This window comes from Giraffa tippelskirchi, chromosome 3 (genome assembly GCF_054371585.1).
Source record: "Giraffa tippelskirchi isolate mGirTip1 chromosome 3, T2T-mGirTip1v1.2.pri, whole genome shotgun sequence".
Lineage (NCBI taxonomy): Eukaryota > Metazoa > Chordata > Mammalia > Artiodactyla > Giraffidae > Giraffa > Giraffa tippelskirchi.
The window spans coordinates 93,309,686-93,333,474 of NC_137277.1; the positions used below are offsets into that span (position 1 = coordinate 93,309,686).

Consider the following 23,789-nt stretch of genomic DNA (forward strand, 5'->3'; position numbering starts at 1 on the left):
TTTTCTTTCCTATCCCCTGACACTCCTCCTTACCCCCTTTTATGGTTCATTACCTGACTCCACTATCCTTCCACCTTCCTTTCCTTCCTGTAAGTCATCTATTCTGAAAAGTCACCCAGCAACATCTGACAAAAGCATGCCTAGTAAACAAGTTTGCTGAAACTTTAGAAAAGTTTTTTGTTTATTTTCCATTTAAAACTCTTAGCTTTTCATGGGTCATCTCTGACATAAAAGAAGTAGAGGGAGCAGGAGAAGGTGGCAATAGAAAAGATGCTCCATGGGAGCCAGGATAAGTGCCTTCTTACCTGGGCATCAGATTCCAGCCAAGGAGCAGCTAATTTGGGGATGGACTATAATGAGGCCATCTTAACTGTTTGTGCCATCTGGGCAGGTCAGCGTGGGCACAATAAACTGTACTTTGTAACTGGAGGTTGGGTGGGAGGGTTAAAAAAAAAAAAAAAGAGGGAGGGGCGAAATACGGGGAGAGAGGGCTACCCTCCCTCAGAAACAAACACCCTGTAGCGTCTCCGCCTCAGCAGGAAGGTGCATTTGTCTGGGCAAACCCGGAGGGAAAGCGCCTCGACTGCAGCGGCCAAGTGAGCTGGGGCAGCAGCCCGCGGGAGGTGGGGCGAATTGCTTCCGCAGTCTCAGTCCGACTCTCTCTCGGCGCGCTGACGCCGGGCTCGGAGGTCGCGGAGGAGTCGAGGACCCGATGCAGCCATGGGCTACCCGGGGCAGCGGCCCGTCATCCCACCGCAGGTAAAACTGGAGATGGGACAGGTTTTGAAGGCAGGACCGTTCAAGTTTCCTTCACCTGCAGAAGTTCAGCTGCCTTCACCCGGGGTCTTGATTTGGCACCAAGATTGAGGGCAGGAGGAGAAGGGAGCGGCAAAGGGTGAGATGATTAGATAACATCACCCACTCAATGGACATGAATTTGAGCAAACTCCGGGAGATAGTGGAGAGCAGGGAAGCCTGGCCTGCTGCTGTCCATGGGATGGCAGAGTCAGACACGACAGCGACTGAACAACAAGGTTCTCCAGGAGGAAAAAATTTGCCTTGATCTTCTTCTTCTTCTTTTTTTTTTTGGTCAGGTACTTTTCAATATAACCCCTTTCATTTCACACACACACACACAAAATCACATCATTTGCGCCCTGGGAGATCCGATACTCTAGGAGTTCATGCAGCAGTCCACGAACATGGCACAGCTGTAATCAGCACATTTCAGGATGGAGTGTGTTCACAAGCTCTGAATTACTAGATATTATTGTTACTTTTTATTATTATCTTCATCTTCTTACCGTTATTGACATTACTTGTTATTATTACTAATATCGTGTTAGTGTCCTACATTGCGTATTTATCTTAAAATTTTCAAAATTTTTGATCTAAGTCACATTTTTATATACTGTAATAGAGCCATCGAGATGACAGAGAAACCCTGGTTTCTGAACATAAGCACAAAGGGAAAACTTGTCGTCAGTCTGCTGCCGTTTTTAATGTTGTCAACTCGATTATAGGGTCTGGTATAATAGGTAAGTGGGTTTTTTTAATTTTTCAGTGAAAAGGCCAAATTTAACACATTTATTATGCTGCTAGTATTCACAGATTATTTTTAAAGGAAAAACAATTTAAATTATAAAGTTGGTAATTTTTTTTTTCATAAAAGTGTTCCTGATTTCCAGTGTGCACACCATCAGTCTCTTATACTCTTAAAGATGGGGTGGTGATTCACACACTCTTTCTACATTTGAGATTATCCTCTGTGTGTGGTAGATTAAGGTGAAGCTGCGGATGGAAGATAACTAAAAAATTTTTTTCATGGGCTGTATGTCAGTTGATAATGTTACCAAGTTTACTTTTTCCCCTGTTTCTGGAATGTCTACTGTTACTTGAATCATCTTTCTGTAACCTTTTGGAGGTGTAAAACCTCCAGATATTTGGATATATTGCAGATATAAAAGTTTAATGTGAAAACATAGCAATCTTGTGAAAAATCAAATCCATGTAATAGTTCCTTACCCATTTACATAGTATTAAAATTTAAAGTACAAACTTATTGTGATATAGTAATTTTAACTGTAATCAATAAATAGAAATTGTTTTTAAATGGATTTTTAAAACAAAGGAGCCAAGTAATCAGAATTGAAAGAAATGAGCAGTTCATATTTTCCCAGTCTGAAGCCGGGGTAAATTTCTGGCAAAATTAAGTGTGTTGCATGATAATAATAAAGGCAACTATTTTTTTTTCAGTGCTTATTATTCTTTTTGTTATTTGAAAACATCCAATTTAAGGAAAAGCTGAGAAAAATCAAAATCCTGCAGATGCTCCTTGAGACTGTTACTTTTTTCCCTATAAAGTTTTGACATCTTAGTCACAGTCATCTGGATTGAGTTACTTCTCTTAACTTTCTCAAATTGGTGTGTTTCTTGATTTTACTTTTCATATATAGACAATTTTTTTGGTATGGTAGATAAAATGTAGGAACTGACTCAAAGTAATAGCAAGTAGGGGCAAAGACTTGTTTGAAATTCTGCCTCCATGTGCCGTGGAGGTGTAGGCAGAATTCCAGAGTTATTTTCTAATATGAATACTTTAAGCTGATCCATGTCAGCAATCTTGAAAAGTACCTCTTAATTAGGCTCAGCAGATTTTTTTAAAGGGGAAGGTTTTCAGGGAATAAAGCATTCTAGGTGGAAATAGTTTATGTACATTTTATTTTAAATGTTTCATTGTACATAATCTAAAATTGCCCATTTCCCCCCCAAAAAAGTTCAAATAAATAGTGTCATATACTTGCTTTGGCTTTATAAAAAATACCTTTGCCTTCTTATTTTCCTCTTCTTTTCCTACAGAGTTGCCCATCTTGACCCCAGAGTTAGTCTTTCCTCAAATCTCATAACCTTTCTATTCTCTTTTTTTTTTTTCCTAAGATTTTTTTTTGGTGTGGACCATTTTTAAAGTTTTTATTTAATTCATTAGAGTATTGCTTTTGTTTTATGTTTTGGTGTTTTGCCTGGGAGGAATGTGGAATCTTAGCTCCCTGACCAGGGATCAAACCCACACTGCATTGAAAGGTGAAGTCTTAACCACTGGACTGTTGGAGAAGTCACCCAAACCTTCTATACTCATCATTGTCTCTGTTTTCCCAGCCAGCCTGTAAGGAGAGCTCTGGGTCATTACTCTCCACATATTCTAGGTCATGTGTCCCCGCACCCTGAAAGTGAAAGTCACTCCATCATGTCCGACTCTTTGCAATCCCATGGACTATACAGTCCATGGAATTCTCCAGGCCAGAATACAGGAGTGGGTAGCCCTTCCCTTCTCCAGAGGATCTTCCCAACCCAGGGACTGAAGCCAGGTCTCCCACATTGCAGGCATATTCTGGTAAAACCCTGAACTGAACATTATTTGTGTGAACTGGCACCTGTTTTTCATTTGATGCTTTCTTATCGTATTCTTCTACATCAGAAACTCACTCTGTTGACATGTCCTTAACTTACAACATTTTATTCTGCAACAAGTATTAATATACTAACATTTAATTTTAGTATTCATATGCACTGTTTTACAACTATCTCATATAAATATGTTAATATTATTAACCTATTATATACAGTAACTTGGGAAAAACCTCTCTATTTGTATGTTTTATTAATGTGATGGGTGGCGCATTTTTTTTCCAGGATTACCTTATTCAATGAAGGAAGCTGGCTTTCCTCTGGGAATATTGCTTTTATTCTGGGTTTCATATGTTACAGGTAAAAAATACTATATAATTGCTTATTCCTGCAACTTAAATTATGCAATGATTGTTTTACACAAACACACACACACACACACGTCCCCTGTAATTGAATTTCCTAGCTAAAAAGTACATCAAAGAATCCTAAAGAATTTAGACATTTATGACTGAGGAGATTTACTTTTCTTGCTAATCCTCTGAACAGATTAGAAGAGTGTTACATATTACCAGGCCTAAATCCTTTTCATGTGCCGTTTTCACTTTCTGCCAATAGTGGTAGGTGGAGGAGTCATTTTAAAGACTGATTAAGGCTGAGACTGTACTCTGAAAATATAGATGTCAGGAATTCCTTTCCCACAAAAAACATGGACAGGTGCACATGAATGAACAACCTTTTCAAGCTCTGTTCGTGCAGGTGGCACCCAAAAGCCCAGGTTCTCAGCCAGCGGGGGTCCCCACACCACCACCACCACCCCTGCCAGTCTTCAAGGGCAGCAGTAAGGCACTTCTGTATCACTTTTGTCCTGCTTCCCACTTTTCATGTAATAAGTTCATTTACACATATGTTTGGCCACTTCCCCATCTAAGTACAGGCTTAACAACTAGTCATCTTACCTTACTGTTGTTTGCACCCCTGCCCTGTCATCCCCCCAACACCTCTCATGACAAACACAAAGGCTTTCCTCTGCCTTAGGAGCTCTGTGACACAGACAATCCTCCCCACCTCTGCAGTGGTGGCTGCTGTGGGCTGCTATGTGTGATCACCTAGCTGCCTTTTACCAGGTGATGCAAAACACCTCAGCGGTCCCCTTCGGCGGAGTGGCAACCCGGGCCTGAAGAGTGTCACTTTCCTGTGAGGCTCCATGAATCCCAGCCATCATTTCCCCAAATGACTGCTAGAAACACCAAAGCTGGCCTCCTTGCCTCCAGGAGGAACACATGTGCAGTGCAGTTGGAGCTTCAGAGCACCACCCCCGCAGGGCTGGGCTGCCTCCGGTCTCCACCAAGACGGTGTCCTTTTGAGCTATGCCCCTGGCTTTATCTTTTCACTCTCCATCTCCTGAGAGCACTCCCTCAAATCCCATGCCCAAGAGTCTCTGTGTTAGCTCTGCTTTTGGAGACTCTAAGATGCCATCCCCTATAAAATCTCAGTCTTCTAAAACCAGCCTGTAACTCAGCCATCTTTCCTGAGGCTGAGGAATAAAGTGAAGATTGCTGCAGAGCCTATACTCCCTTCCTCCCTGCTGTCTTCTCATTACCCCCAGCCCCCAAACCTAAGCTGCTTTTAGCTTCTACAGCTCTTAATTTGTAGCTTAAGTAATAGGAAATCTGTAACTTGGTGCTTATTCAGAGTTGCTGGTGTTTAATTTTTATTTTATTCAAAAGAACATTCAGCACACTAAAAAAATCCCATTCAAAGATTTACCTCTTTGGTTTTTAATTTCCTGTTTCCCAGTCAATCATTATGAACAAATAATTAATTTCCTCCCAGGCATAATAACCATGGCTTATTTAAGTGCACTGTGAACATTTGCACAGATCGTAAACCAGAAGGTAGAAAAAATTTTTTAAATATATATCACCTAAAATCTCAACCAACACTTGAGGAGCATGAATAGTTTCTTAAAGCAAAGTCACATTATACCTACACAGATCATGATGTGAATGTTTTTGAACTGATGCTGTATATAAACCTACAGCAGTGTCTATGAGCAGGCCTTTCCAAAGTCATATATTATGAAATTACTAATCAGTGGAAATTACTCTTATTAATTTAGTTGCATGATGAAAATCCTTGCATAGTTTTGATACATAAAGGATGACCATGCAGAAGCAAAAAAAAAATTGTAGACTATGATTCTTTTTTGTTTCTTAATTAGGATTTTAAGAGCAAAATCTACAAATAGGGTTATGGGTTATAATATTGAGTTGTTCTTTAAATTGACACTGTAATTATACAATTGTTTGTCTCTACAATTATTCTTTTGTCCTTTTAAGGCCTTTGTCTTTTTAATGAGATAATGTCCAGTTCAACAAATGGTGTTTCTAAGTTCTGTTTTCATGTTTATGAAATGTTGGGGAAAAAGAAAGAATTGTAAATATTTACAACAAATGATTTTTAATTTGCTTTAAGGTTCTCATATTTGTTGATTAGAGTAAAATAATTTTTATTGTCTAAGCCTATGTAAAGATGTAAAAGAAAATTCACCTGTTGAATAACATAGATTCATTCATGGTTTATCTGTGATTTGCATATAATATATTTAAAGCAAGATTAAAATGTTATAATGAAAGGAAATGTTATAATGATTGATATTTGAGATTCCTAAAACTTTTGAGAGATTTATTTATAGCCTGTATTTTACATGTAGATGAAAGCATTTATTATTGACTAAATTCTTAGCAAGTTGTTACTTTTAAGCAATACATTTTGAACTTTTGTAAAATTCAGCAGTCTCATTTCAAGCACACAGTTCTTCATCAAAACTTCACAGCATCTGTGAAACTGGTTACCTCCTATTACCAGTCCTCACTGATTCTCTTCCTTGGCCAGTGAGTTGCTGTCCAATTTTCCTGCCTTTAGCCTATATCTTTAACTTTCTGGTCTCTCTTTCGTATTACTGCAAGAGTTAACTTTATAAAACCTCAGCCTGATCTGTTATTTCCTAAGTCAATATGTTCTAAGACTTTGTTATGACCATAGGAAAAAAAATTCATTTAAATTTTTTCATGTTCAGCACAGTCTGCACTTTTAGTCTCCACCCCTACTAATCTGACCTCTTTCACCCTGTCACTGTCATTGCCTTGTGTGGGACTTGGATTTTAGCCATTCTTTATGATTCCACTACCTACATATAGACTATGCCTTCACACTGACTACCTATGGATAGTCCCCCTGCTTGACATTATTTTTTCTTCTCTACCTGGTAAAAGCCTGTTTATCCTTCAGGACACTACTCGACTCTTATGTGAAGCTTTTCCTACTGTTAAACAAAGGATATAGGATGAATTACAATGTCATTTGTGCTTGTTGAATATTTTAAAATTTATTTATTAAGTCACTTATCATTAAATTTCTATCAGATATGTAGACATCTAGCAATCCTGCTTTGCTGATCATTGATTCATTCAATAGAGTTTTACTAACACTGCTGCCATTATAGCAATAAAGAACATTTTTCCTGCCACATGAAGCTCACAATGTAGTATGTTAGGCAGAAAGAAAAGCACATAGTTGTAATACTTCATAAAAAATACCACAATATAAATATGTGCATGACAATAAGGATTCTGGCATTTAACCTAGCCTTGAAGGAGCAGGCATGTTTTGGGGAGGAAAAGACCCCCTCACTGACTTCTTATGAAAAAACGTGAGTGAGCAAAGAAAATAGAAGGATGCTGTAAGCTGATGGAAATGTGGAAATGCAAAAGAGAACGTGTAAGTCATTCTGTCTGGCTAAAGTATAGGGTTGATGTTGGTAAGACGGAATATACAAAGTTAGAGAGGTTTGCAGAGGCATTTGTGAAGGCTCCCTTGTAATGATAATCATTACCATTTCCTGATGACTGGCTGGATACTAAGCATGATGCAGCCACTATAGTTAATCTTTCTGACTCCATGAAGTAGGTATGCATGTTCTACCTTTTATGAAGGTAGAAATTGAGACTTTGGCAGGTTAAAATGATTTGCCTAAGGTCAGCAGTTGCTGGCAACAGAGTTGAGATTTTGATTAAATGCATGTATGGATTCTGGGGCTAGACTACCAGGGTCTGAATCCTGTCTCTTCCTTATGAGCCCTGTGTCGTTTAGCAGTTTGCTTAAGCTTCTGTGCCTCACTCTTCTCATCTGTCAAATGGAGGATTGTAATAGCACCTACGTAGGGTTTTAGTGATTGTTAAACATGTCAATAAATATAAAGCATTTAGGAAAAGGCTTACCCACAGAAAGTGTTGTTAAGTATTTGCTAGTGTTTTTGTAGTTATCATCATTACTGTCATTCTCATCAGATTCCAAATGCAATGCTTTTCCTAATATCACATGCAGCCTATAGAAAATAACTAAAAATAGCACAAGTTTTCATTCCTTTAGCATCTGTAGCATGCCAGGCATTGTGGTAGGCATTTAAACATCATCACATCATCCTCATAGACTCTTCAAGATTGGGGTATTGCCTTACTTTTCAGATGAGACTCAGACTTTAATTAAAGATCCCACAGCTAATAAACATTTTTTCAGAAAAATTATGAAAAAGAGTTGATTTTTTTTTCTAAATCATTAGAGGGTTTTCCTGGAGGATTTTAAGCAGAAGACATGGTCGAATTTATGCTATGGTCATATTCATTTGGTAAGAGAGAAAATGTCTGAAAAGTACTGGTAAGGAGAGGATGGTGAATGAGAGAACTATTAGGAGTTTTTGCAGTAATCTAGGCAAAAAGTAATAGAGGTGTAAACCCTTAAAGCAGGTTAGAGATTAGACATGAGGCGATATAGTTGAATAATTTATGATGCAGTAGTTAACGGATTTAGTGACCAAAGGAAAATAGAAGGTGGTGGATAATGAGAAATACAGTGTGACTCTCAAGTTTCTCTCGATACTATTCACAGTATGGAGAAACATGAATGCAGAAGCAGGCTCCATAACAAATATATAAATTAGAATTTGGACAACTAAATCAAGATGCCTACAAGATCTTCAAGGTAAAATATTTACTAGACAGCTAGATACAGAAATCTGGAGTTTTGGGAAAGTCCTGAATGGAGATACAAACTCAGGAGTTACTAACATCTGTGTGAAAATTGAAGCCATGGCCATGAATAAGATCACAGTAGGACATCTGGACCAGTGAGGGGGAAAAACAATCCCAGAATCCAGGATTTGGAAAAGTTAAAGAAACTGGTGAAAAAACTAAGTATAAGTGGCTCAAAAGGTAGGAGGAAATCCAAGAGAAACTGGTGTCAGAAAGGAAAATGCTACTGAAAAGGCAAATACAATTAATATTTAAGATGTTTTGATTGGATTTATCAACTTGGAGCTCATTGATGAACTTGTTAATAGAAATTTCAAAGATGTGAGAGAATCAAGGTGGAAATGATATTGCGATGATTTATATTTTCTTATTTGTACTCTAATACATTTCTGAATAACTTATAAGACAAAAAAATCACTTGTAATAGAAACATGAGCAAGAATAAAAAGTAAGAATCATACTTTCTGCATACTTTTTGTGTACCTAGTACAGCTGCAGTGTTGTTCTCTAGGTATTCAAAAAGCATTGAGTTAAATGAGAGAGAGACTAACTTTTCATTATACATTTTTCTATATATGTGTATCTTCAATTTCAACTCTAAAATTGGAACTTAAATCTCTAAACAGTAAATTTCAAAAAAATTCTTAGCCTGTTAACCATAATAACTATAAAATAAAGATACTAACTGTACTCTGTTATAAAACAAGTTATCTGATTCTCCTCAATCTATTTTTTTTCTGAATGTTTAACAGCATGTTTTATTCTCAGTCTTCACTCTTTGAATGTCTGTGAAATATTGGATAATCTACCTTCTGTTGCTTGCACGTTTGAGCCACAACCTATTAATAGTTGTTGCACTGGTTATGTTAGGAAAGTGAAGTAGAAAAATGAAGCTTTAACTTTAGTCTGCATACCCTCTTCTGTCTAGTTCATGGCATAGATATGTTAAGTCTGTTTGCATCTTGATTAAAAAATATGTAACTGGAAGCAGTACAGTTTCATGAACGATAATGTTTTATGAAAATAAAATAAGCCTTGCCATGGTAATTTACTTTAGCACTGAACTCTTCTTTGAAGCTTGTATTTTTCTTTAAGTCAAAATATTTTTTAAAAACCTTTATATTAAATCTAATCTGACATTTGTTTAATGGTTATTTTTGCCACAGATTTTTCCCTCATTTTATTAATAAAAGGAGCTGCCCTTTCTGGAACAGACACTTACCAGTCTTTGGTCAATAGAACTTTTGGCTTTCCAGGATATCTCTTACTCTCTGTTCTACAATTTTTGTATCCTTTCATTGGTAAGGATGAATATGAACATGAATATTATAATTACTTTCATAAATGCACAACCATTTCTGAATAAAATAATTTTAATAGTTGTTAGTCATTAAAGAATACTAATAGTTGAAATATTTTCCACACTGAGTATTTAGCTATTTTTCCATTGTTTTCTGTTCCTTTTGGTCTGTTTTCTAAGTATTTCACTGAAATAAAGTGAGGGTGATTTTCACTGGATTAATGTTTGTGATTCGCTAGTTTGGTGAAGAATATTAGGTTGGCCAAAAAATTCATTTGGATTTTTCCATAAACTATTATAGAAAAACCCAAACAAACGTTTTTGACCAACCCTATAGAATGATCTGGGAATAAAAGTAAATGAGAAAAATAATAGATTTCTTCTAAGCGAAATTTTTTTGAAAAGCTAAGGATTTGTGAAAGTCATGTCAAGGGCCAAAATGCTACTTAAAGTTTGCACCCTATACTTCTAAAATAAGTAATGTGTCAACATTCACCAATGGCTGAATTGACTTCATTTTAAAAATTAATAACATAGAAGCTGTTATTCAAACCACAAGTTCTTTATGTCTCTACAGAAGGCTAAGAATGTATTTCCCCCAAATATTGCTTTTGAAGTCTTCACGATTTTCTATTATTTTTCCTCACTTTGAGCAATACATGTGTTCCTAAAGAGTATTTGGACACTGAACTTTAATAACACAACAAATTGCATTTTAAATGCCTACCAAAACTCACTATTATTTAAAGATGTTCTGAAAAGAATCAAAGTGAAAATCTTTGTAATGCAAATTGATATTCTCCCACAAATCTGCTGTCTAGTTATTTTTAAAGTCTTACATATTTGTAATCAAAACAAATATTTGAAAGTAAGTTTATGCCAATATTAGAGAAGTGATAACTGATTACTTTCAAAATATTCAAGGTGAAATATATGATGACTTATTAGTGACTGTTGTTTTAATTATGCTTTTAGCTATGATAAGTTACAACATAATAACTGGAGATACTTTGAGCAAAGTTTTCCAAAGAATCCCTGGAGGTACGTCAATATATTTATTTTATATAGTTATTCATAATTAATCATAATAATTTGAAAGTAAAATATTTGCAAGTGGAGGAATTTGATGACTTCAGATATCCAGTGATATCTATGATCCAATCTGATTCTAAAGTATTAACCCACTTTTATGTATGCTGCTGCTGCTGCTGCTAAGTCGCTTCAGTCGTGTCTGACTCTGTGCGACCCCATAGACGGCAGCCCACCAGCCTCCTCTGTCCATGGGATTTTCCAGGCAGGAATACTGGAGTGGGTTGCCATTTCCTTCTCCAATGCATGAAAGTGAAAAGTGAAAGTGAAGTCGCTCAGTCGTGTCGACTCTTCACCACTCTATGCACTGTAGCCTACCAGGATCCTCCGTCCATGGGATTTTCCAGGCAAGAATACTGGAGTGAGTTGCCATTGCCTTCTCCATAAACAACCACAGTCATAATCAAAATACAGAACAATTCCATCATCTCCCCAAATTTTCCTCATTCCCCTTTGTTGTCAAACTTTCCCTCATCTCCAGCAGTTGGGAACTACTGATCTGACTTCTTGTCCTGCTTTTCCTTTTCCCAGAATGCCAAAGAAAAGGCATCTTGTAGTAGCTAGCCTTTAGGGGTCTGACCTCTTTCACTTAGTATATTAAATTTGTTTGGGGGTTTGTTAGTGATGTACTCTTTTTTTTTTTTTTTGCTGAGGCGTTTTCTGTTATATAGATACAGACAGTTTATCTGTCATTCAGTTGAGGGGCATTTGGGTTGTTTTCTCTTTGACTTGATTATGAAAAAGCCTCTGTGAATATTTTAGCAGACCTTTCCAAAATTTGCTGCAGCTCCACTCCCCGTTCATCCTTTCACCATATTATGGCTATCTGAGTAATTTAGAGATTGTGAGTCTTTTTGTTTTGGAAGTTCTTCTTCTAAACCACATAATCTCCAGTAGGAAATACACCCTAAAGGGACAAAGGAAGATAGAAGCAGGAAACCTGATTTGGAGGCTACTAAAATAGCGTGAATGCAAAATACTATAACATTATTTGAGTTATAAGTTAATCTTTGATGTTATTATTTCATAGAACCATGAAACTTATTCAAAATTGTCATTTATGTATTACTTTATAGTAATTGTCATTTTTATAATTAAATATTTGACTACTTGGGTCACTGGTGTTACTCATATCTATAAACACTATATAATAATTATTGTATTTCAGTTGATCCTGAAAACTTGCTTATTGGTCGCCATTTCATTATTGTGCTTTCCACGATTGTCTTTACTCTGCCTTTGTCCTTGTATCGAGATATAGCGAAGCTTGGAAAGGTAATTTTTACATTTTAAATAGGCAAAGAGATGCATTACGTTACCTTCATTAACTTTGTAAAACTACTGCCCATATGACCAAATTCTTAATTACAGTATTCATCTTTAGTTTCTTTTAGTTTACTTATACTTGTATTAGAGTAAACTTTGTTTGATAGTTTATCTTATTTGGGAGAACTGATAGTTAAATACTTGATGAATATGAAATGAATAGGTCCCTTTCTTTTTCCTTTTTTAAGGCAGATATTCTGATATCAGACAGAACACTTTAATTTTAGAAAATATGAAGAACTGTATTTAAACCAAGTCTATTTACTGAAAAAAAAATCTATCATTTTTTGTAGATAGTTTAGACAATTTAAAAGTAAATTAACTTTAATGAAGTAAGAATGAATCAGTTAATTTTTTTGTTGTAAATTGGCTTTGTAAATGGCTTAATTATTTTTTTTAAATTACAATGTCTGTTCTGCCCATTTTTTATCCAGTGAATTTAAATATCAGTATATTGATTGATTAAGAATCTGGCCAATATTTATGATTCTTATTGCTAAAGAAAAAATGGTGATTTATTTGTAATGAAATCAATCAAATAAGTATTCAACTCACCACATAGGCTTATCTCTATACATTAGCCTTTATCTGGCTATATTTTTCTCCCTCACTCTCATAAAATGTTTGTATTTTACCCAAAATGTCACTGGGGTTGCATCTACATTATGCCAAGCATTCTGAGGAAAAAAAAATTTTTTTAAAGAGTGAGTCATGTATTTTTACAATCTATTTTGAAAAATCCAATAGTTGATTAATTTTACTTTTCACTGTGATGTTGGTGTGTATACACAGTGGTGAAGCCCCTCCTTCCAGGCAGAGCTGAGAGTGGGGATGATATTCCAGTTTTCTGCCCATGCTGTCTTCTTTACATAACAGGGATCCAGAAATAAATAAAAACGTATTAAAAGGGACTTTTTGGGTGAATTATCTGAAATATATGAACTATTTCCCATTTCTCATGTTCAGTATAGACATAAATGCTTTCTTCTGAGAGCAAAAGGCAAGGCATTTACGAGAAGAATGCTGATATCCTTTCATATTGATAACACTTGAACATTTTGTCCCAAAATGTCCCTTACAAATGTCATACTGAAGTATCTAAATAGACCTCCCAATGCAAAGCAGAGTAGTTAGGAACACTCATCTGGAGTCAGGCTGCGTATCTGAATTCCCCTTCGGCCACTTTCTTGCTGTGTGACCTTGGGATTTTTTTCTTAATATCTCAGTGGATCAGAGGACTCGTAATAAAACCTGCTCTAGTTTAAAACTAACAACCCAAGAAATAAGATTAATGACAATCAAATGAAATAAAAGCAATTTTATATTTTTCTTATCAGATAAAAAATTCTAAAATGTGTTTATTCATTATAAAAAATTGAGTGAAACACAGATTTAATGTAATGAGAGAACAGAACACATACACACACAGGCCAGTTTATATTTTAACCTGTTGAAATAGTCACAGAAGTTAGAGAAAGTAGCAAAGAAGACTCTGGAAGCACAGCTGCTGCTACTCAGTCATGTCCAACTCATTGCGACCCCACAAACTGTAGCCTGCCAGGCTCCTCTGTCCATGGGATTTTCCCGACGAGAATACTGGTGTGAGTTGAACCCATGTCTCATGAGTCTCCTGCATTGCAAGTGGATTCTTTACCACTGAGCCACTGGGACAGACCAAAGGGCAAAACTGCACAGGAAAAATGGACTAATAGAGCTGGAAGAAAGGAAGAAACAGAGGCATCCCAAAATGTGTGTGAGTGGGTGGGTGTGGGAGGATGTTGTGTAGGAAGGGCCAGGGTAAGATAAAGCCAGTAGCAAGAAGCAATTATAGATAGAAAAAAAGCACAAGTCAACACTAAAAACCCGACAAAAAGTGAAAATGTAACTTAACTTTATGAAATAGTCATATTTGGTACTTGTTCTATTTGTGGGAAAAAAACTAAGAGTATGCTGCTGCTGCTGCTAAGTCGCTTCAGTCGTGTCCGACTCTGTGCGACCCCATAGACGGCAGCCCACCAGGCTCCCGTCCCTGGGATTCTCCAGGCAAGAATATTGGAGTGGGTTGCCATTTCCTTCTCCAGTGCATGAAAGGGAAAAGTGAAAGTGAAGTCGCTCAGTCGTGTCCGACTCTTAGCGACCCCATGGACTGTAGCCTACCAGGCTCCTCCGTCCACGGGATTTTCCAGGCAAGAGTACTGGAGTGGGATGCCATTGCCTTCTCCGCTAAGAGTATGATCTGAGAAAAATTTACATGCCTGAGATTATCAACAACAATTGGTAAGAATAAACTATTAAAGAATTGTATTCTAAAAGCTACATAAATTTAGTCAAGTAAAAAGTAAATCACCTAATATTTTCAATTAAATTGTCTCTATTCTGAACTGATGCTATATCTTTACATTTTCTTTTGCAGATCTCTCTTATTTCTACAGTTTTAACAACTCTGATTCTTGGAATTGTAGTCGCAAGGGTAGTTTCACTGGGTCCGCACATGTAAGTTTCCTTGCTTTATTGGTTGATATTTGATTTATACCCATCATCTAGGCTTTCAGATGATATACTATAAATGCAGAAATACAAAGTTATGATAGTACAAGAAGTATCATTTATCTTTAGTATTTGATGAAATGCAAGAACGATTACATTAAAGTAGACCTACATTTTCCCTTGGACCCTGCATGGCTGATGAGATTAAACCATGTTTACTTATCATTTTAATAACCTGCTCAAAAAATTAAAATAAGGAAGGGATTTTGAATAGTGAGAAATAGGAACAAGATAGTGCAGTGGTAGATAGCAGAGGGAGGGAAGATTGGTAGAGGGTAGAAATTTCTGTGTCTAGCCCAGAGTTGAATCTGTTCTTAACAAAATTTTCACCAATCTAGGCTGAAATGAGAATGATAAAGAAGATAGTGGAAGTTTTCTCTGTTAAATGAAACATAGTCACCTTGAAAATCACTTTTTTCTCTGCTCAGATTGTGTTCTTTTCTTGTATTAAAACGCTTTATCATTTGTGAACTGATAGTGATACTTGGTAGTAATATTTGTTTTTTCATATTATTTGGCCAAATAAAATGCTGGCAACTTGGCATTGGTTCCTCAAATTTTAAAAATGTTACTTATCAGTAAAATTTGAAGTATAAGTTCTACTGTTCTAAACCACAGTTTTTATGCTTTGATTATAGAATAGATTTATCAGATGAGAACTGGATAATTTATGTCTGTAGTCCCAAGAGAATGCTAGAATGAAACTAGCTTAAATTGGCTTTAAACACAAAATTGGGTTCCCACATGCACAATAAATATTTGTTGAATAAATTAGTAAATAATACGTTATGGAGTTGCCATGACACCTTAAATATTTTCTTTATCCTAAATAAGACAAAATAAATTTAAGACATAATGTCTAACACAGTGCAAGGAACATGCTGGGTCTTCAATTAATGTTATCTATTAAGAAAAAAACCTAGTGAATAGCTATAATTGATAATGCCATCCCCAAGGTAACATTTTTTTCCTACTGATCGTTGTTCTGCAAAATCACTTCATTTTCCACTATATGTGCTTATGTCAGGCGTCTTAATTTACCAGGAAAATACCAAAAATTATGCCTTAAATTTATTTGAAAAAAGTATGAAATATCTGAATTAACTTTATTTCACATGGTATTTACAAAAAGCATTTATTTTTTAAGGATTTCAATAAAAGGGAAGAGTATAAATATCTATAATACTTATATTAATCTCCTCTTCAAATAACTTAGTCCCAGGTCATAGTTGTGTTAGTCACTTTGGGCTGCTAGAACAAAATGCTATAGACTGGGTAACTTGAATAGCAGATACTTGTTCCCCCCTATTTCTGGAGACTGGCAGCTTGTTGGGTTCTTCCTGACTTGCAGACGCCTGCCTGCCTGCTGTGTCCTCCGTGGCAGACCGTGAGAGAGACAGCAAGCTCTCTGGGGTCTCCTCTTATAAAGGCACTAATTCTAAACCTAGTTATCTCCCTAAGTCCCTCATCCTCAGACACCATCGCACTGGAGGTTAGGGCTTCTGCATACGATTTTGTGGGGGACACAATTCAGTCCATAGCAAAAGTGTTTTTGAAATGTACCTGGTTCACTTCAGTGTGGCCATATATTCTTTCATCTAGTAAGCACTTTTTGAGTGCCTATTGCTTCTGTTTTGCTGTACCGTGCCTACTGCATGTTGTTCATGATCAACTATGGAGAAGGGATTTATTTTAAAAAGAAGAAGAAATGACAGTGCAGTATTAGGAGTGAAAAATGGAAGCATGAATGAGGGGCAGTGGCAGTGCTGGCGAGTCCTTAATAGTTCGAATTAAGGAAGGCTTCCTAGAGAAAGAAAAATATGATCTGGGAGTTTTGAAAGAGGAATCTGAATTTTCCAGATAGAGAAGAGTATAAAAGGAATTACAGGCCTTGGAAATGTAAGCATAAAAGCACAAAGTGAAGTGAAGTGAAGTCGCTCAGTCGTGTCCGACTCTTTGCGGTGCTGTGGGTGGTAGCCTCCCAGGCTCCTCCATCCATGGGGTTCCCCAGGCAAGGACACTGGAGTGGTTTGCCAAAAGCACATATTAAATTCTACTAGATACACTTAGCGTCTGTTATTTGTGGTTGCAGCTGTTTAGTCACTAAGTTGTGTCCAACTCTTTTGCAACCCCATGCACTGTAGCCTGTCAAGCTCCTCTGTCCATGGGAATTCCCAGGCAAGGATACTGGAGTGGGCTATCATTTCCTCCTCCAGGGTATCTTCCTAGCCCTGGGATCAAACCCACATCTTATGCTTTGCAGGCAGTTTCCTGCATTGCAGGTAGATTTGTTACCAACTGAGCCACCAGGGAAGCCCATAACATCTATTATATTGATACTGTACTGGGCTCTGGTTTTCAAAAGCTGAATTCAGAGCCATAAAAGGCTAATAGCAATATCGAACAGAATACAATAATAATTTTTGGTTAAAATGTTAAATTGTATAAGACAGCTATTTTAATTGAAGCTTTTATCATGAAAAGGAATTCTAGAGAATAAATTGAGTTATAATAAAAGGTGTTCTAGATTTGATAAATAGAGTACTACAGGACAATATTGAAGGGGAAAAAAACAAGTAGCTAAAAGGTGGAAGTAAATAAATGTCATAGTTGAGCCCCAGCAGAACATTTTAAAACAATGATGTTCAATTCTGCTTCATATTAGAATTACTTGAGTAGCTTTAAAAAATGCTGATGCCAGACCCCCACTTGCAGAGATTCTGAAGAAATTGACGTAGGGCCACGCAATTGGGTTTATTCCTTAATGATTGTGAGTCTGTGAATGAAGATCTAGAGCTTTCTTGAGTTGAAGAGATGAAAATCACTAGTACACATTTTAACTGACATGTTTCTAAAAATAGACCAGAGATTTTGTGTTGTTTATTTTAGTGACTGTTGTGTCATTATTTTTCATGATTCATCCTTCACTTATTTTTTTTCATTTTCTTCTCCATACACAATGTGTTGAGATACTGTTGTGAACACAAAGAGAAAATCTCTCTGCTCTGAGGGACTCACAGTTTAGTGGGAGAAATAAGATGATGAAATAACTGTCATATGTGCATTGTATCTTGATAGAAAGGAAAGAGGAAGGAGAAGCCACTTCCTGGTGTCACTAAATGAATTGATTTTTTTATGGCCAAAGAGCTATTTATTTCTGTTGTAAGCAATATGTGACCTGTATATTTTAACCTTCCTCTAGTGCTAATATCATATTTTTTCTGAGTCTTTGAAATTTTCCTAATAACAGGGATTATTTACTTAACTATTCCAATATTTAGATGTTAAAGAAGTGTGTTTTTAATACTGTGCTGCCTTTTATTTCTGTTTAAATACTACTGCAAACAACTTCTGTTTGTCCAGATTTACAGTCAGGCTAATCAAACCCTGTGTTTAGGGGCTGGCATAGTAGCTAGTCAGGCAGGCTTCTTTCTGAAAATGTGACAGCCTAGAATGCCTATAATCCATAAAACATGAGAAATTCAATACTCCATGTGTGTTTTTCCTCATTTTTGTTCAGATGAATGATCAGAAATGCTGTACTTTTTCATAGGGCTTTTAAAGTGGTATTTGAAAAAGATCTTTAAACCTGCTATCAGAAAAAGAGGAAGGTCTGCAGTGGCTAGTGCTATTGACCTTGTTACTATGGAAACACCTTTTTAGTGGTCGTGTTTTAAAAATAAAACACACAATTCAATTTCCTTTCTCATAACTCATAGGGTCATAAATTCTGCTTTTTGATATGATTTCAAATATCTCACAGTCCAACGGCTTTCGGTTCTTTTTGGAAATAATGTTCAGTTTTATTGTATTTTCTAACCTTTTGCTTTCTAAAAACTGAGGTGCCAAGGCAATTTAATTGCTTTCCAGAAAGTGAGCTAGTATCAAAATGCAATAACACAGTTTTCCCATTTTTTTTCCAAACTACAATCAGAAGCATTATCACTGTGAAAACCTTCATTCTGTGCCTCACTAATATTCAATTCTTTACATTCAGGATGGAAGAATAGTATGCAGGCCAAATTTACATCTATTTTCTCTTCATAAAACATCTCTTTTACAACAGTTTAATCAATAGTGCAGTGTTCCAAACATAATTTCCTAAAAATGTATATACACTTTTAGTAGGTATTTATGCATATAAAATATGTCTTTTCCAAGGATCTCAATACACTTTAGTTTTGTTAACCCCTTATTCATTCTAACCCTGAAATTCCACAATTAAAGCTGCATATAAAGAGGAATTACAGGGGAGAATTAAAGAAGGATCAGAAAAAAATCATAAAGACAGAATAGTGCATATTTGAAAAGGAAATGATTCGTTCTGGCAAATACCACTGATTTTTTTTGATGATGCATAAATTATTGCCTTTTTTGTTGCAAATGAAAAACCATAGAACTGGTTGAAGCAAAAGAGAATTTATCCCCTCACATAGCTATAAAGTTCAACACTGTTTCTGTTGTTAGATTTCGTTGTATCTAGGAGCTCAATCAATAGAATCATAGTTTTTCTTTTTTCATCTTTTGACTTTGTTTCCGACTTTGGCTCTAGTTTCTGAAGAATTTCCCCTCCTTGTGACAAGATGGCACTGTCAGTCTTAGCCTACATCTATTCAAGTCCAACCTCATAAAAAGAAAACGAGCTTTCTCTTTTTTTTTTTTACCTCAAACCTCACTTCAAGTATTAGTGCGAATTTGTTCTAATGAGAACCCATGATGATCATGCCCTGTGTTGAGCTGCTAATGTTTATGTTATGTACCTACCCTTGAAACTAAGGATAGGATCAGCTCAACTAGAGCACATAGGCTATGGGCAGAGGAAAAAGTTCCCCAAAGGAAATAAAGGCAATGACTCCAGAAGAGTAGTCTTGGGGCTTCTCTGGTGGTCCAGTGGTTAAAAATCTGTGGGTTTGATCCCTGGCTGGGGAATTAAGATCCCACATGCTGCAGAGCAACTAAGCTCATGCACCATAACTAGAGAGTCCATGCCACAATGGAAGATCCCACATGCCACAACTAAGACTCAAGGCAGCCAGATAAATAAATAAATAATTTTCTTAAGAAAGAGTAGCCTTTGCATAGTGCAAACTATAGATGTTCACTTTAAGTTGTAGAAGGTTACTAGTAGGAGTTTCAATCAAATGATATAAGTGGAAGCTAACTTAGAGAAAATTAAGATATAAGTTAATTTGTCAAAAGACAAAACCTTTTGTCTTTTAAGAACATCAATGTATGAAAATCTGCTGACAAACCAGTGACTTAAATTATCAAGAAGTCTAAAAAATATGTTTTTACCATAGGAGATATTGAACATGTTATAGACCAAGCCAAAAGATGGAGCCAGAGTTCCCCAGGAGATCTTGAAAAGTTGGAACTCATAATATAAAGTGATCCTTGGAGAAGATGGAAGTAGTGGGATAATAAAAATGATCTTGGGACAATAAAAATTTCATACGAAAATATTTTCTGGCCAAGAAAATTTTCCTAAGGCTACTTCCATACTAGCCAAATGTGCTCACTCATTTGTTAAAATACCATTTGACTCCAAGTTCTGGAGCACAAGTGTTAAGCGTTCTCAGACCAAATGCCAACGTGAAGCAATGAATAGAACCATCATTTGACTTGAGTCTGCGTGAAAATAGAAAAAAAGACAGCTGCAAGGCTATATATTCTCAGAGAAGATGATTCTAGTCCCTGTCACAGTGGAGCTGGAGGAGCAGTCTTGGCTGGTCAATATTAAGAACTCATTCTATTCACTATCAATTGTTTTTTATAAATGGCTGCCTTAGGGAAGCTTGCCCCTGTGCATTATTTCCAATTAGAACCCAGACTGGTCTCTGGTATAGATCAACAACCAAAGAGCCAAAAAAGAATAGCCTGTTCTTTCACTTAATAAACATTTATTAAATATCGTAACTGATACCAGTCACTCTTCTAGGTATTGAGGCTACAAAGATGAGAAAGCACTGTCCCTGACCCCAGATATTTATAGTTTGTGGATGGGGAGAACAGGCATTTAATCTTAATATAATATTTAATAGAATTATTACACAGTGCAATGGAAACAGGAAGGGCCCTTAGCCCAACCTGGGCAGGCAGGAAATATGTCAAGATAAGGCAGTGTGTGATCATCTGCCTTTAAAACAATTACTTGGGTCAAAAGAGGAGAGGAGAGAGGGGAAGGAAGCTAATGCTGGCAGAAGTGAGTGTGGCCCAGAGGTGTGATGTATATAGTCACCAAAAGCTTTTTAAATTTATTTATTTTTAATCGGAGCATAATTGCTTTACAGTGTTGTGTTGGTTTCTGCCATACAGCAACATGAATCATCCATAGGTACACATATGTTCCCTCCCTCAGGAACCTCCCCCCATCTCCCACTCCTCTAGGTTTGTGACCTAAATTTCTAATATTAGGAGGTACACTGGAAGGACACTGCCATGGTTAGGGGAGCAAGCAAATAAAATAAAGTTGCCTCTCTTGAGAATTTTCTCAAAAACTCTGTCTTTATTTTATGTTTTTCCTGAAATATGTATTTTATCATAGGTTTAACAATGGTCATGTCTCCATATCATCTCTTGGAAAACTACCAAGTATGTTACTTTCCCAGTCTACTGACCTCTGTTCTCCCATCCCAGCCACTGTACAGCTTCTGTATTTGGTGATTCTGAAAGGCTGGCTAGAGTGTACAAGGAAATGATCATAGAGAGGTTGATAGAGACCAACATGGAAGGAAAGCTTTACATGTAGTGCTGAGAAGGTAGGATTTGTTCTTTAATGATGGGGCAGTTAAAGTTCTTCAGCAGAGCAGTAACCAGAGCAAGTCTCCATGCTGAACTTCTCTTGCAGCAGAAGTGAGGATAGATGCAGTATAAAGACCTGAGAGGAGGCTATCTATAGCAAAGGCATCCAGGCAAAAGGCATCTGGAATAGTATAGAGACAAGGCTGATAGGAAAGAGGAGGAAAAAGAGGAGGGTATTGCCAAGGTTTTCAATTTGGACAACCACATGGCAGAACTCACTACCAAAAGAAGAAAATGGAAGAGTCTGTTCAGTCAGTAACCATTTACTAAATGCTTATTGGGTCAGTCACTTTTCTAGGTGCTGGGGCTGTGAAGATCAGTATTGCCCGGTCCCTTTCTGCAAGTCTCTTATACTTATTGGTGGTGCGGTGGGGTGGATAAACATGTAAAAGATAACCTCAATAGACTGACAGAATTAAGAGCAGGGTGCTGATGGGAACATGGAAGAAAAACCCTAGCTTATTTTAAGTTGTCAACCAGGATAAAAAAGGAAACAAGTCTGGAAAAACACAGAAGTTTTTTGTTTGTTTGTTTTTTAATATCAATTTTGAGTAACTGTTGGGGTGGAGAGGAAGGAAGAAGAAGTTTTGGAAATGCAAGTCTGGTGTTTAGGGAGATTGTATAGAGACAAGATTGTATAGAGACAGCACATAACAATAAGGTGAAGAGAGGTATGACCCATGTAGAACCCCAGAGGTAAACACAGTTGACCCTTGAACAACACAGGTTTGAATTGCTTGGGTCCATTTATATAAAAAGTTCTTTCAGTAGGAAATAATACTACAGGATCACAATTGGTCGAATCCAAGAACACAGAACTCAGATAGGGAGGATCAACTAACTATAAGTTATACCTGGATTTTTGACTGCTCTGAGGGTCAATGCCCCTAAGCTTTGCATTGTTCAAAGGTCAGATGTCATAATCTGGAGCTCACACATCTGAAATTACATTTATTTTAATGGAAACCTTGAGCACATGCATTTAAAAACAAAAGAATAAGTTTTGATGGTTCAAGTGATACCCGAGAAGAATGTTTCTGAACAGCTGTGTGTTCATGCAGACTGCAGTTGTCTGTAGGACTGACTCAGAAGAAAAGTGAGCTTGGGAGCAAGGAAATGGCAAAGTGCTGTCAGCTGATGCGGAGCTGGGGAAGTGGGCAGGACTGCTTATGTCACTAATAGCTTGTGGTGTGACAGGAAACATGGAGCCTTTGTTTGTGTGCCAGCCAGAGCACTTAACTCCCGGATGTGTCTGGTTGAAGAGGTTAATATGTAAGGCTCTCTTAAAAACGCAGGCTCGGCTGAGATTGTATGATTTGGAAGGTGCCTGTGTTTAGCTGACAAGGGTTTTTGCAGGTACAACATGTGATGTCCCACCCTCCTGATTGGAGGTCTGATGTTCTGGTGCAGAAGCAGTCCCTCTGCAGCTTGTTTTCTCCTATCTTTGAAGACTAGAGATGTATTCGGTAAGGCTTGCCGTCTACTGCTTTACCTTATTATTCTTCAGCTGCTATAAAGATAAGGACAAGTATGTCTTTTAAAATAGGGTGCAAAGCTTGAATCCAAGAATCCAAACTGAGATAATTTTGCAGAATGAATTTAGCCCCCCAACCCCAAACCACCCCACATGGCACACAGAAAGAAAAGGCTTCTAAAAACTTTGTAACATCTGTCTGGATTTTTCAGACTAAGAGAAACAGTCATTCTTGTAAAAGTATTTACAAACTGCTACAAGCGAGTCTCTATTTCTGTTAGTATTAAAATATGTTAAAACACTAGAAGTACTGCTCCTTAAACAATCTGAACCTTATAATAAGCCTTCATTATGTTGCCATGATGTATTTGAAGCTTTGTAAGATGTTTTAAAACTTGCCTCTTCCCAATATTGCTTTCATTTGGATTATTTTTCCCAAAAGAATATTCACATAGTTTTACAACATCAAATATTATAAATTGCTTTTAATTAAATAGCTGCTTCCTACCAAATTCTTTCCTATTTCAGCTGTTCTTTGGGCGTTTACATTTTTACTTCTACTAACTTGCTTGTAACCGCTATTTAAGGATTCTCACTGTTGTCCTATAGTAGATGAGGACTGAGCTCTTTTGAATAATTTTTCTTCTTCTACCATATCATAATGTGTGAAAACAACAAAATTTTCAAAATTAAAAAAGCAAGAGAGTTTCAGAAAAACATCTATTTCTGCTTTATTGACTATGCCAAAGCCTTT

General features: G+C 36.7%; 1 protein-coding gene across 4 annotated transcripts in view; it reads left to right on the forward strand.

Moving 5' to 3' along the window:
* The first annotated feature begins 658 nt into the window (after positions 1 to 658).
* The window catches only part of SLC38A11 (solute carrier family 38 member 11), a 54,821-nt gene continuing 31,690 nt past the window's right edge, over positions 659 to 23,789 (forward strand). For 2 of the 4 annotated variants that reach the window (XM_081581251.1, XM_081581252.1), the window contains exons 1-7: positions 659 to 759; positions 1,421 to 1,538; positions 3,691 to 3,765; positions 9,665 to 9,799; positions 10,774 to 10,839; positions 12,056 to 12,162; positions 14,627 to 14,706. In XM_081581251.1, coding sequence (XP_081437377.1) covers positions 721 to 759; positions 1,421 to 1,538; positions 3,691 to 3,765; positions 9,665 to 9,799; positions 10,774 to 10,839; positions 12,056 to 12,162; positions 14,627 to 14,706 — 620 coding nt within the window. In that variant the 5' untranslated portion in view covers positions 659 to 720. Of the gene's footprint in view, positions 760 to 1,420; positions 1,539 to 3,690; positions 3,766 to 9,664; positions 9,800 to 10,773; positions 10,840 to 11,092; positions 11,249 to 12,055; positions 12,163 to 14,626; positions 14,707 to 23,789 lie in introns of all 4 variants that reach the window. The other 2 variants (XM_081581250.1, XM_081581253.1) reach the window with 2 other exon arrangements.